The sequence below is a fragment of the Microcaecilia unicolor genome, chromosome 11, assembly GCF_901765095.1.
Source record: "Microcaecilia unicolor chromosome 11, aMicUni1.1, whole genome shotgun sequence".
Lineage (NCBI taxonomy): Eukaryota > Metazoa > Chordata > Amphibia > Gymnophiona > Siphonopidae > Microcaecilia > Microcaecilia unicolor.
In genome coordinates this window covers 138,508,925-138,524,257 of record NC_044041.1, presented here as the reverse complement: position 1 = coordinate 138,524,257, position 15,333 = coordinate 138,508,925, and the positions used below count along the sequence as shown (strand labels likewise).

Here is a 15,333-nt window from a genome sequence, read left to right as displayed (position 1 = left end):
GTGGCGTACCTAGGGTAGTTGACACCCGGGGCCGGTCATTTTTTAACCCCCCCCCCCCCCCCCAAATCCAGTACTAGGCATGCCAAGAATACAAAACACTCAGGACCTATAGAGCAATTCTACCATACCATAAGCAGTCATTTCTACGAGTCACACAAGGAAAAGGAAAGCATCTTAAACACTACAGTGAGCACTAGAACATCAATTCACCTATTGTAAAACGAAACCAGACAGAATAGTACAGATCGTAGATCCTGCACAGTCAATGCCAACTGAAAGCCATGTCTTTTTCACAAACACAGATACACCCTAATCCACTATAGAATAAGTAATCATAAACTTTCTATTTAGACAAAAATTAAACTGAACCCCCAATGCCAGACTCTGCATACAATGCAACACCACAGAAACAGAAACTGTCCCCTAGTACTGTGCAAAATATAAAGACAGCAGATGTAAATTTGAAAAAAAAAAAAACCTAACAAGTACCAATCACCACTTTACAAATTAACAAATAGAAATAAAACAAATATAGAAAGTAAAATAATACCATTTTATTGGACTAATACATTTAGCTTTCAGAGGCCAAAACCTCCGTCCTCGGGTCAGTACAGTATAGTGCTGTTACAGTATCCTATCCTGACCTGAGGAAGGGGGTTTTGTTCTCCGAAAGTTAGTCAAAATGTATTAAAATTAGTCCAATAAAAAGATTACCTTATTAACATGTTCTATTATAAACATTTAACACATCTACAATACTTTATCCTAAAGCAAAAAAAATACATTTTATTTACAGTTTGTTGTCTCTGGTTTCTGCATTCCTCATCTTCTTTTCACCGTCTTCCTTCCATCCAGCATCTGTCTTCACTCTCTCTCTCTGCCATCCAGTGTCTGCCCTCTCTGCCGTCCCTTCCATCCACTGCCTGCCCTTTCTCTCTGCCCCTTCAATCCACCATTTGCCCTCCCTCTCCCATCCATCCAGGGTCTGCCCTCCCTCTCGCTCCCCCTTCCATCTAGGATCTGTCCCCTCTCTCTCTCTGCCCCTTTTTTCAGCCCCCAGTTCCAGCCCCCTTCTCCCCTCTGAACACCCCCACCCCAGTCCCCTTCTCCTGTCTGAGACCCCCACCACAGTCCCCTTCTCCCCTCCCCTGTCTGAGACCCCTACCCCAGTCCCCTTCTCTCCTCTGAACACCCCCACCCCAGTCCCCTTCTCCCCTCCCCTGTCTGAGACCCCCACCCCAGTCCCCTTCTCCCCTCCCCTTCTCCCCTCTGAGATCCCCACCCCAGTCCCCTTCTCCCCTCCCCTGTCTGAGACCCCCACCCCAGTCCCCTTCTCCCCTCTGAACACCCCCACCCCAGTCCCCTTCTCCCCTCCCCTTCCCTTCTCCCCTCTGAGATCCCCACCCCAGTCCCCTTCTCCCCTCCCCTGTCTGACCCCCACCCCAGTCCCCTTCTCCCCTCCCCTTTTCCCCTCTGAACACCCCCACCCCAGTCCCCTTCTCCCCTCCCCTTCTCCTGTCTGAGACCCCCACCACAGTCCCCTTCTCCCTCCCCTGCTCCCTCTATCCCCCATTCCTCTCCCCTCTGAGATCCCCACCCCAGTCCCCTTCTCCCCTCTGAGATCCCCCACCCCAGTCCCCTTCTCCCCTCCCCTGTCTGAGACCCCCACCCCAGTCCCCTTCTCCCCCTCCCCTTCTCCCCTCTGAGATCCCCACCCCAGTCCCCTTCTCCCCTCCCCTGTCTGAGACCCCCACCCCAGTCCCCTTCTCCCCTCTGAACACCCCCACCCCAGTCCCCTTCTCCCCTCCCCTTCCCTTCTCCCCTCTGAGATCCCCACCCCAGTCCCCCTTCTCCCCTCCCCTGTCTGAGACCCCCACCCCAGTCCCCTTCTCCCCTCCCCTTTTCCCCTCTGAACACCCCCACCCCAGTCCCCTTCTCCCCTCCCCTTCTCCTGTCTGAGACCCCCACCACAGTCCCCTTCTCCCCTCCCCTTCTCCCCCTCTGAGATCCCCACCCCAGTCCCCTTCTCCCCCCCCCTGTCTGAGATCCCACCCCAGTCCCCTTCTCCCCTCCCCTTTTCCCCTCTGAACACCCCCACCCCAGTCCCCTTCTCCCCTCCCCTGTCTGAGATCCCCACCCCAGTCCCCTTCTCCCCTCTGAACACCCCCACCCCCCCTTCTCCCCTCTGAACACCCCCACCCCAGTCCCCTTCTCCCCTCCCCTTCCCCCGTCTGAGACCCCCACCCAGTCCCCTTCCCCTCCCTTTCCCCTCTGACCCCACCCCAGTCCCCTCTCCCCTCTGAACACCCCCACCCCAGTCCCCTTCTCCCCTCCCCTTCTCCCCTCTGAGATCCCCACCCCAGTCCCCTTCTCCCCTCCCCTTTTCCCCTCTGAACACCCCCACCCCAGTCCCCTTCTCCCCTCCCCTTCTCCCCTCTGAGATCCCCACCCCAGTCCCCTTCTCCCCTCCCCTGTCTGAGATCCCCACCCCAGTCCCCTTCTCCCCTCTGAACACCCCCACCCCCCTTCTCCCCTCTGAACACCCCCACCCCAGTCCCCTTCTCCCCTCCCCTTCCCCCGTCTGAGACCCCCACCCCAGTCCCCTTCTCCCCTCCCCATTTCCCCTCTGAACACCCCCACCCCAGTCCCCTTCTCCCCTCTGAACACCCCCACCCCAGTCCCCTTCTCCCCTCCCCTTCTCCCCTCTGAGATCCCCACCCCAGTCCCCTTCTCCCCTCCCCTTTTCCCCTCTGAACACCCCCACCCCAGTCCCCTTCTCCCCTCCCCTTCTCCCCTCTGAGATCCCCACCCCAGTCCCCTTCTCCCCTCCCCTGTCTGAGACCCCCACCCCAGTCCCCTTCTCCCCTCTGAACACCCCCACCCGAGTCCCTTTCGCCCCTCTCCTTCCCCACCTCAGTCCCATTAAAACCGGCGAAGCAGCGTCTCGTGCCCTGCTTGTAAAAAAAAATCAAATCTCCTTCCTTCTCCTCGTCTTGACGTCGACTCGGGCCTTCCAATCAAATTGATTGGAAGGCCCGAGTCGACGTCAAGACGAGGAGAAGGAAGGAGATTTGATTTTTTTTTACAGCAGGGCACGAGACGCTGCTTCGCCGGTTTTTTAAATGTGCGGCGCCGCGGGAACGGCCACGGGAGGCGGCGGGAGCGGAGCACCCCCCACCCACTGGCACCCGGGGCGGACCGCCCCCACCGCCCCCCCCTTGGTACGCCACTGAATCCTCTACATATATCAGGTTCAGTCTTTTACACCTTTCTCTTTCAAGTTCAATCAAGAGACCCGGTTGAACTTCTCCACCCTCTTTGTCAGCCAATAACTCTCTGACAACCACCCGCCGTTCAGACTGACCTGCCTTAGAGATATTGATAATAATAACAGTCTTGGTTTAGCAATGCAGTCTCTTCCTGATACCAAAGTCCAGCATTTTCACCTATATTCACTCCTCTTGGTCTTTCACGCATAAGCCCTCTCCTGTGTCTAGAACAGAAACTTCCATCTCCTCTCCACCTCCCTCCTCCATCTCTCCTTCTCCCTTTTGTGCCCACTCCATAGAATCATTTCCCACCCTCTCCTCCAGGTGTTCCTTCTCCCCTTGATTATCCTCCATTTCCCAATCCTCTCTTGGCCCTATGTCCTCCTGGGTAGTGTAGTCCCATTTCCTGTGTTCCCTCCTGCCCTGCAAGTGGTGCTGATTTCTGTAGTTCTCCCCTTGTCTAGAGTACCTCATTCGATCTTTACCCACTAGAGGGCGTCCTTTCACCCCCAGGAAATTCTGGTCCTTGTAGTTTCCTGTTCTTAGAACCTTAGCTCCTCTCCTCCCGGCTCTTTCCTCTCCCTCCTGCCTTTTCTCAGAACCCTGCTTACACTTTGTATTTGTTCATACCGGAGTTGGCGAACGCCTTTACAGTAATATGTAAGCCACATTGAGCCTGAAAATAGGTGGGAAAATGTGGGATACAAATGTAACAAATAAATAAAGATAAATTACTTATTACTAACAATAGTTCTGCAAGTTAAATTGTCAATTCTGTCAGTACTCTGGGATGAATACAATCCAGTCCAGGCAATTTGCTACTCTTCAATTTGTCAAATTGCGCCATTACGTGTTTCAGGTTTATAGAGATTTCAATGAGCGTGCAAATTACTGCCACATAATCCGAGGCTCAATGTGAAATGTCTGCCCTTCCTGGCAGTAGATGAGCAGTGATTGGCTCACGCACTTATTGGAAGGTTGACATTAAAAAAAAAAAAAGGCAAGTCACTGAGTCTGCATACAACATAGCTTTCTGCATTGGCCCCTAAAATCCCTGGTAGTCTAGTGGCCTCTTCCCCCTTAGAAATGAACCGATCTGACCCCCCACCCCCACGTTTGTACCTTTAAGAGGCAGGAGTGATGCCCACTTGCTCCTTCACTGCCATCTTGGAATATGATGATGGATCTTGGGATGCAGCAGGTGGGCTCAATCTGCCAAATAAGGGAATTTTCCCCTTATTTCTCATGCTGGGTGGAGGACATTCACTTATTTGGTAGACTTACCCTGTTCAGTGCATTCAAGCATGGACTGTGCAGGGTCAGGTACCACCAATTTCCAGGATGGCACTGTGGAGGCAGGTGTTGCTCCTGCCTCTTGAAGATACACCAAGGGAGGTGCTGCTAGTCACCAGGAATTTATTTTTAACTTTAGGGGCATGGAACATCTAGACTACCTACTAGACATTTTGGGGAGGATCAAGGAGGTCAGGGTGTGAGTGGGTGATTGAAGGATTGTGGGTGTGGGAGCCCAGGCGACTGCTTATTAGATTTTCTGCCCTGATGCAGAAGGCAAGCTACCGCCTCAGACCTTGCGGTAATTTTCTCACATTTTGCTCCCTTAAAAACTTCTCTGCATTGGGACACAGTAGCTAATAGCCTACTTAACATTTATTTCAATATGCTGTGTGCCGCTGTCTACTGTGCAGCTAACTCCCATTATGAAAATTCCTGCATCGTTCATCCACTAATATACACACATACATTCCTTTCTTTAACCGCATTCTGTTGCCCATGGTAGCTTTCTGCATTGCCCCCCTGTCAGTACATGAGCAATGACAGGAAGGAGGACATTTTTTTAAAATCCTGCTGCCAGCAAGAGGTCACCTACATATCCCTCAAAGAAATCCCTTGATTCTCCCCGCCTTCCCAAAGTAAACTTTCCGATCTTCTGATTTCACCACCTCCCTCGGATGTTCTGCTTATTCCCCCTCCCAAAAAACATTTCCCCGGTATCTAGTGGGACTCCAATCTTCCTCCCTCCCAAATTTTCTGTTATATAGGGGCACTTGTGACCCTTCCCACATTGCCCTCCCAGAATGTCTTCCCAGTGTTCCTTGAAGAAGAGGCAAGAGTAATACCATATTTGAAAATGGCAGCTCCCAAGCCCACACAGTTCACCCTGGGATGCACCACGTGGTCCGTTTGCCAGCTTAGGGAATTTTCCCTTAGTTGGCAAACTGACCCAGAGCAGTACATCCCAGGATGCAGTTTGCGGGGTCCGCTGCTGATATTTCTGAAGATAGCACAGAGGCAGGAACGAGTGGGAGGGGAGCCTGGTGGGCCTGTGGAGGAGAATTGTTATACCACTCAATATCTGGGAATTTTTTGAGGGGGGTCAGGAGATCTGGGGGGGGGGGGGGTATCCAGGTGCCACTAGAGAAATTTTGGGGGTTATCTTGGAAGGAGATTTTTGTGCCATTTGACACTATGGAAATTTGGGGGAGGGATTTGGAGGGTGGGTGGTTGAAGGATCGGGAGTCATCTTGGGGGGAGGAGAGGGATCGGGGTGCCAGTAGACCCCAGGGAGATTTTTATTCGGATTGGGGTAAGTCAGAAAGGTGGGTGGTCCATCTTGAGGGAGGGTGCTATTACTTTTAATGCTCCAATGCAGAAGGGCAAGCTAACCTTTCTACGTTTTCTCAGACTTGGCAGTAAATTTCTTGCATTATTCTTGCCTTAAAATCTTCTGTCTACTTGTTTGCATCGGGACATAATAGCTAATAGCCTAGTTACCATCAATTTTTAATATACTGTGTGTCAATGTCTGCTACACAAGCTAACTCCTGCACTAAACATATTTCTACATCATGTGCCCAGTAATATGCACACATACCAGTTGTTAACCTCATGCTTATGCCTGTGGTAGCTTTCTGCGTCAACCCCTGTGTTATCAGTCACTTCCCTGTTATCCTCTATGTCTTATTATCCTTGTTATTAGATTTCTACAATTTCTGTACAAATTTTGGAATGACTCTCTTAATGATGGTTCTTTTACACCCTTTTTTTCTCTCTCAAGGTGTTGCATGACTGGCTTGGCTCACCTGTTCTTTTCACTGGATTTTGGAGTTTCTGCTAGCCATGCCACTGGTGCCAGGCTGGTGGAGGCGCTTGGATGCTGCGCTTGTGCTTCCCATATGTTTGACAGGGCTACTCATCCTCTCTGTGGTATTAGAGGTGCTCTACATTCTTACACAAGAAGGTGTCGTCGTATCAGGGCTGCACAGAGGTGCCCACATTCTCCTGGCTGGGTTTCTACTGCTGAATGTCTTAGGGAACATCTTCATGTTTATCTGCACCAGCTCCAGCATTAAAGGGGTCTTTCTGCCCACCAGTTTGGTGGGACAGGGCTGGGAGTAAGTATGCTTCTTAATAGCTGAAGGAAAACACATTCTTCGATTTGTCCCTCAATTGTAAAAACAACAGAAGGAGGTCTGTCTACTAAAATGCAATAAGCAGTTGGTGCAGGCCCATGGTAACAGCTACTATGTTCACGGTTTGGGGTGAAAACTAGGTAGTTTAAGGAGGAAGGAATGGGTTTGGATTGCACATTGCAGACTCACTTATGCAGTTAGCACAGGTGCAGTTAATACCTCTTCAAAAGGAGGTGGTAAGTGCATGTACACTTATTGTGAATAAACTTCACACAGCAAAGAACATTTTTGTGTGGTAACTGCAAAAGGACTGGCTGGGCATTCCCACCCCCCCCCCCCCCAAAAAAAAAAAAATCACATAGCCTCTTTGCAAAAGTTACCATACATTAGATGGTAAGTGCAAGAACCTACGCACCAGAAAGTGGGAAAAGGAAGGAGGTTGGACAGGCCATGGGATGAACAAACAAAAGTTATTGCTGCAGTAGCAGCAATAAATTTTGTTTGTTCATCCCATGGCCTGTCCAGCCACCTTCCTTTTCCAGCTTCCTGGTGCGTTGCTATTACTTTGTTTGATTTTTTCGTGTTCAGTTACCTTTTGGTTTCAAGAGCAAGAACCTACCTACATAAGGAGTGGTTAGGGTGGTGGACTTTGGTCCTGGGGAACTGAGGAACTGAGCTCGATTCCTGGCACAGGCAGCTCCTTGTGACTCTGGGCAGGTCACTTAACCCTCCATTGCCTGCCGCATTGAGCCTGCCATGAGTGGGAAAGTGCGGGGTACAAATGCAATAAAAATAAAAAAAGTAAACGGACCTTACAAATTGCTTGGAATTGCTATTAGTGGAAAATCAGTGCACTCCTGAGCAAATAGACCACCAACATTTTAAAATGTATTTAGACTTAATGTAGGGTTGACAAATCCTTGGTTGCCAGCTTCCCAAAATGTTAAAATTTTATACTTGGTACTTGCTTGGGCATTGGCCATCCACCTGCAGAAGACTGGAGGCAATTATAGTAAACCTCTAGTGTTAACAGAGTACTCATTATGCCATGACTTAGCTCTGCTGGCTTTTAACAGTAGTTGGAGATAATGTGGGAAACAAAAATTTGTAAATAAATAAAATCATGCTTCCTTTCATCTTCCAGCACTATGTAATGGGATAACATACGCTTGTACTATACAGAAAGCCAACCCCCAAAACATAAATAAAAAGGTAAAACAAGTGTCCAAAGTTAAGTACATAAGTAATGCCACACTGAGAAAAGACCAAGGGTCCATCGAGCCCAGCATCCTGTCCACGACAGTGGCCAATCCAGGCCAATATAAGTTCTACACTTATATTTCCATGAGTATATGTTATAACAATGTGTTCAACTGTGCTGGCGAGCAAAACATAAAGAAAATAAATTAGAGAAAAAGTGTGATGAAGGGGGAAGAGTGTAATGAAAGGGAAAAAGGAGGGAGGTTCCCTTTTAGGAGTCAAACACTTTTATGGCTGTTGGGGAGGTGGGTCAAAGGAAAAGGAACATAACATGTACAAATAATTCATGAATAAGCCATAAGAATGGACACAGAAGTTATTAAGGGTTTCTTTACTAAACCTTGCTTGCGATTCCTACAGATTTGATAAAGCTGTGGCGTAAGTACACACAGGAAATCCAATACATTAGCGTTTAACTTTCAAAAATGAGACTATGATAAAATGAGAAGAAAGGTGAAAAAAAAACTTAGAGGAGCAGCTGCAAAGGTCAAAAATTTACATCAGGCATGGATGCTGTTCAAATATACCATCCTGGAAGCCCAGGCCAAATATATTCCGTGTATTAAAAAAGGAGGAAGGAAGACCAAATGACAGCTGACATGGTTAAAAAGTGACGTGAAGGAAGCTATTAGAGCTAAAAGAAAATCCTTCAGAACATGGAAGAAGGATCTAACTGAAAATAATAGGAAACTACATAAAGAATGTCAAGTCAAATGCAAAGCGCTGATAAGGAAGGTAAAGAAAGACTTTGAAAAAAAGATTGCGTTGGGACAAAAATGCATAGCAAAAACTTTCTTAGGTATATACATAAGAACATAAGAGTAGCCATACTGGTTCAGACCAATGGCCCATCTAGCCCAGTATCCTGGTTTCCAAACAGTGGCCAAGCCAGGTCACAAGTACCTGGCAGAAACCCAAATTATGGCAACACTCCATACTACAAATTAAAAGCAAGAAGTCGGCACAAGAATTGGTTGGACCGCTAGATGACTGAGGGGTAAAAGGAGCACTCAGGGAAGACAAGGCCATAGCAGAGAGATTAAATGAATTCTTTGCTTCGGTCTTCACCAAGGAAGATGTGGGACAGATACTGGTGTCAGAAATGGTATTCAGTGCTGATGAGAAACTGAATCAAATATCTGTAAACCTGGAAGATGTAATGGGGCAATTTGACAAATTGAAGAGTAGCAAATCTCCAGGACCAGATGGTATACATCCCAGAGTACTGATAGAATTGAAAAATGAACTTGCAGTACTATTGTTAGTAATATGTAATTTTTCTTTAAAATCAAACATGGTACCAGAAGATTGGAGGTTGGCCAACGTAACGCCGATTTTTAAAAAGAGTTCCACAGGTCATCCTGGAAATTACAGACCATTTTGCCTGATGTTGGTGCCGGGTAAAATGGTAGAGACTATTTTAAAGATCAAAATGACAAAGCATATTCAAAAGCGTGGATTAATGCGACAAAGCCAACATGGATTAAGTGAAGGGAAATCTTGCCTCACCAATCTACTACATTTCTTTGAAGGGGTGAACAAACATGTATAAAAGGTGAGCCGATCGATAGTGTGTATCTGGATTTTCAAAAGGCATTTGACAATATACCTCCTGAAAGACTCCAGAGGAAATTGAAGTCTTAGGATTATAGGCCCCCTCCGAAGGGACATCACCTTGTAGGGGTGGAGGGGCTTATGTGTTTCAATGACTTAGAGGGCTATGCTGAAGGGTTACCCATATCAGACAGGCCTCTGAGGAGAAACCAGACAAAGAGTGTCCCAAACTGGGAGAGTGGTAAGATGGTGACCTGAAGTTCGTATGCCCAACGGCCCAGCTGCCCTCTGAAGTTTCGTCTTCTTTACGTAAATTTCCTCTCTGCAATTGCAGTTACCTTAACTGAGAGGAAGGGGACTACTACTTAACATTTCTAAAGCGCTACTAGGGTTACGCAGCGCTGTACAATTTAACATGGAAGGACAGTCCCTGCTCAAGGAGCTTACAGTCTAAGAGACAAATGTACAGTCAAACTGATAGGTCAGGCAGATTGGGGCAGTCTATATGTTCGAAAGGTTAGGTTCCGAAAGCAGCATTGAAGAGGTGAGCTTTAAGCAAGGATTTGAAGATGGATAGGGAGGGGGCTTGGTGTAGGGGTTCAGGAAGATTGTTCCAGGCATAGGGTGAGGCAAGGTAAAATGGGCGGAGCCTGGAGTTGGCAGTGGTGGAGAAGGGTACTGAGAGGAGGGATTTGTCCTGTGAGCGGAGGTTACGGGCAGGAACGTAGGGAGAGATGAGGGTAGAGAGGTAGTGAGGAGCAGCAGAGTGAGTGCATTTGTAAGTAAGGAGGAGAAGCTTGAATTGTATGCGGTAACTGATCGGAAGCCAGTGAAGTGACCTGAGGAGAGGGGTGATATGAGAATAACGGTTTTGGCGGAATATAAGACGTGTGGCAGAGTTCTGAACGGATTGAAGGGGGGATAGATGGCTGAGTGGGAGGCCGGTGAGGAGTAGGTTGCAGTAGTCGAGGCGAGAGGTAATGAGGGCGTGGACGAGGGTTCGGATGGTGTGCTCAGTGAGGAAAGGGCGAATTTTGTTGATGTTGAAGAGGAAGAAGCGACAGGTTTTGGCAGTCTGATGGATATGCGCAGAGAAGGAGAGGGAGGAGTCGAAGATGACTCCGAGGTTGCGGGCAGAAGAGACGGGGAGGATGAGGGTGCCATCAACCGAGATAGAAAGTGGGTTTAGGTGGAAAGACGAGGAGCTCGGTCTTGGACATGTTCAGCTTCAGGTGGCGGTTGGACATCTAGGCAGCAGTGTCGGATAGGCAGGCCGATACCTTGGCCTGGGTCTCTGCTGTGATGTCTGGTGTGGAGAGATAGAGCTGGGTGTCATCAGCATAAAGATGATACTGGAAACCATGAGATGAGATTAGTGAGCCTAGAGAAGAGGTGTAGATAGAGAAGAGAAGGGGTCCAAGGACAGATTCCTGGGGAACTCCAACAGATAGCGGGATGGGAGTGGAGGAAGATCCATGAGAGTATACCCTGAAGGTGCGGTGGGAGAGATAGGAGGAGAACCAGGAGAGGACAGAGCCCTGGAACCCAAATGAGGCCAGAGTGAGTTAGCCGGTTAGCTGCCGATGGCCAGCGTTTTATCCCCTGAGCAGCAAGTGCGGGACCGCTGCGCGATGAACTGCCCACAGATGAAAGGGTTGGCGAGTCCTTTGATTAGCGCCGACGAAGGAGCGTTGACACTCTTGGACCTGGAAAAAACAACTCCATTGCTCCCGAATTATTCAACCACCATGCCCAAAGGAGTGGAGAAGTGAGTTAGAGGTATATGCTGAAACGGAGGACGTTTGCAGCAGAACCCGAATCGGCGGAACCACTCCTAAACACCCATGAGAAATCAACTTGGAATTTTTGGCTCCCGTGGAGGTTACATTGAATACCATCTGGAAGGCGCTTCGGGACCTAAAGGTGGCAGTAAATAATTTTGTTTCAGATATAATTTTATTAGAGAGTTACATGGACAATTCAACTGAACCCTTTGAGAGTTAAAAATTGATATAACAAATGATTCTACATGAGCAAGAAGTGGTTATGATTTTGAAAATGATAATAGACCAGAAATTTTGAATAATAAAATGAATATTATTATAGATGATTAATATCGAGATTATTGTTTTTCCCAGAGTTCCGGGTATGACTCCTAAAGTTTTCCTCAGAAATATTTCCTCAAATTATTACTTTAAAAGGAGTGAAGCCTGTGAAAACTGGGATTACTTTAATCAGTGGGATTTGAATTAGAGACTTAAGTATATATATATATATTGTTAAATAACTTCTGGTTTTTAAAAGAGAATGTAATCAGATGTATTATTTCTAACTAATATTGGACAATAAGTATGTTTTCAATGAAATGATCTGACTATACACTGTATTGGCCTTGAAGAAGCCAACCAGATGATCAATGTGGAATAATGAATTAGACGAGTAATATCTGGGGATAATCAGGTTAATACCACGGGTTTTTTTTCTGTTTACTGTTTAATTGATCTTATCTTGTTTCACTCTCCCTATTTAGTGGTCTAAGGAAGAGAATAGAATTACCTGACTGAAATAATTCCTACATATTACTTTCTTTGTATTTCCAGCAAGTTGTTTTATCGCTTGTAAAAATTTAAATGGTTATAAATAAAAAATGTAAAAAAAAAAAAGGATAATAGGAAGTGTTCTATTGTAGATTAAAAACTGGTTAAAGGATAGAAAACAGAGAGAGTAGGGTTAAATGGTCAGTATTCTCAATAGAGAAGGATAGGTAGTGGGGTTCCACAGGGGACTGTGTTGGGACTGCTACTTTTTATGTTTAAACTGTTTTATTGACGATTTGTATAATACAAATCAGCTTGACTTATTCATACAACATGGCTCAGTATACAAAATCGACATTCCAACAACATACCCAACATCGTCAATCACTTTTTTCCGTTTTTCTCCCCCCTGCCCCCTCCCCTCCTTACAACTTTTTATGTGTGAACATTTTTATTTGTCGCAATTTTAATTGATGGAATCAAGTATAAAACAATACAAACTTTCCATGTATTAGCCTCTTGGTCTAGATCAATAAGTAAAAGAGATAAGGAATACCTTTTGTTTAATCTTTAACTCCCTTTTCTCCCTTATGTTTGAATCTTTTTATTGAAATTTCCCAAATAATAAACAGAACCAAAGGCAAGAACATGAGACACAGAGGCATGTTGTACAAATCGGAGCACCAAGGACCTTGACTCTTATAGCCCTCGGCACACCCACCACACCTCTACCTTGTACACAACTAGAACCAACAGAACGCCACCTCCCCTTAACCCTCCCCCCATCCCCCCCTTCCCCATGCTCCATGATATACCCTTACGAATTCAAGATTCTACTGCGTGCTACTGGGGTTAACGAGTCCCAAAATGGTGACCACCTCTGACAATATGCTTCCCCCGTGGTTGAGGCTAGGTCTCTGACCCCCCCCCCCCCCGGCGCTCCAACGCACACAAATGTATCATCCTAGCCCGCCACTGCTGAAGGGTAGGTGGTTCCGCTCCCATCCAGTGCTGGAGAATTACCTTTTTGCCCATGAGGACTGACCGTTTCAGAAATGGTTTTAACCCCTGAACTCTGCACAGAGAGGTAAAATTGATCAAATAACTGTAATGCATGGGCCCTCCAGGCAACTCCCCAGAGAGCCAAAACATGGCCACACATCAACTTCCAGAACTGCAAAACAGGCAGACAATGCCAAAACATATGGCCAAGGTCTGCTGGGGAGTGGCCGCACTTGGCGCACTTATCTTCACGCATGATTGCTCTCATCGCTCTATGCGGTGAAATATACACTCGCATCACAAACTTATAAAGAGTTTCCCGCAGCGTCACACTCTCGGTTAACTTTGGGATATTCAAAGTATAAGTTTTCAAGTGTTCACCCCGAAGACGAAGTGATAACTCCCTGTTCTACTGAGCAGCTGTCTTCTCATAATCCACCTCCTCCAGTTGCTCCCTCAAACACATATGAAAATATTTAAGGGGGACTGCCAGCTGTGCGTCCAGGGCATAGACAGTAAGCAACCTCTCCCACACCCCCTGGGTCAGGGACGCCACCGGAAGTGATCTGATATAGTGCCTCAACTGAAACCACGCGAAGAAATCCCCGGGCACAACCCCAAACTCCGCCCGCCAGTCCTCCAACGATTTCAAAGTGCCCTCCGCCGTATACAACTGATGCAAGAAATGCGCCCCTCTCGCCGCCCAGGCCACAAATTGGGCAGAGGACAAACCAGACGGGAACCCTGGATTACTCTGAAGCGGCAGCAAGGGAGAAGAAGCTGATGAGATCCCAAAGAAGCGACACACCCACCTCCATGCTCTCTTCAACGGCTGAAATATGACTGCATAGCAGCCGGGTGCGCGGAGTGTACGGGCATGTCCATGCAACCAACTGCTAACATGCATTGGCCCCAACAACCGCCTCTCCTCCGCCGTGCAGGAAAAATGACTCGTGTTCCGGAACCAGTCGGAGATATGTCTCATATTGCTCGCAACAGACAGTAACTTAACATTCAAAAGCCCCCAGCCTCCCTGGTTCCGAGGTAAATACAACTGAGCTGCCGCCACCCGCGCTCTCTTTCCCTACCATATGCAACGCGACACCAGCCGCATTACCAAACGCTCATCCTGTCGGCTAAGCAACATGGGCAACATCTGCAAAATGTATGTCCACTTGGGTACCAACACCATATTGTAGAGGGCAATACGACCCATCACAGATAATGGCAGTGACTGCCACACCTGTAGCGTGGTTCTTGTGCGTGATCTTAAGGGTTCCACGTTCAGGTCATAGAGTACCTTCCGCACATTTAGGGAAGAATGCCGACCCCGCACAAAGCCTACCTGCCCCTCTCCCACCAAAGTTGCTATATGCGGCGCTAGTCGGTCCGCCAGGACACGGGCCAAAATCTTCAGGTCAACATTTATCAGGGAGATCGGCCGATAAGAACCTGGGGAGTCAGCCGGCTTGCCCGGCTTGGGTATCAAGGTTATCACAGCTGTATTTGAATGCCTAGGAAAGGACCCCAAAGAAAGTGATGACTCAAAAAAACTCGATCAACGGGGCACCAATCTGAGGAAACATGCATTGATAGAATTCGGTCGCATATCCATCTGGGCCCGGAGCTGTGCCCCTCTTGAGTGATTTAACCACCCGCTGCAACTCTCTCCCTCCCAACGGGGCATTCAGCTGCATAATGGCGGCTTCCAAAAGCCGAGGAATACCCGAGCTCTCCAGATAATCCGCCGCCGAAGGTCCCTCACGTGGGTCAGGGGAAGCATACAGGGTCGCATAATAGTCACGAAGTATCTGTACTATTCCCGTCGCCTGTGTAGTGCGCGTGCCATCCGGTGCTGCCAGAGCCGAGATAAATCTTTTGCCCCCCCAAGTTTTAGCAATCCGCGCCAATAATCTGCCCGACTTATTACCGAACCTATGGAACGAGAAGGCATGATAGAAAAGATGGTTTTTCGTACGCTCGTGTATCATTGAATTTAAAGCCGCCAATGTCGATAACATTCGTTCCCGGCGTTGCGCTGACGGTGCTGCCAACTGTGCCCTCTTGGCTTTGATGTATTGCCGCTCCAGATGAATAATCCCCTGCGAGATCCCCCTGGCTCGCGCACACATATATGATATAATATCCCCGCGTAGAACTACCTTCGCGGTTTCCCAATACAACCTGGCCTCCGAGACATGACACGCGTTGGCCTCCGCAAACCGGGACCAACTTCTTTGCAAGTATTCCTTAAAGTTCTCATCCTCCACTAGATAGGAG

The 15,333-nt window shown here is 47.9% G+C and overlaps 1 protein-coding gene across 1 annotated transcript in view; it reads left to right on the top strand.

The window, feature by feature from the left end:
- ZDHHC24 (zinc finger DHHC-type containing 24) overlaps positions 1 to 15,333 on the top strand; it is a 143,164-nt gene that overhangs the window by 29,893 nt on the left and 97,938 nt on the right. Inside the window, exon 2 of the mRNA XM_030219969.1 lies at positions 6,346 to 6,682. Within this exon, the coding sequence (XP_030075829.1) occupies positions 6,408 to 6,682 (275 nt within the window). The 5' untranslated portion in view covers positions 6,346 to 6,407. The remainder of the gene's footprint in view (positions 1 to 6,345; positions 6,683 to 15,333) is intronic.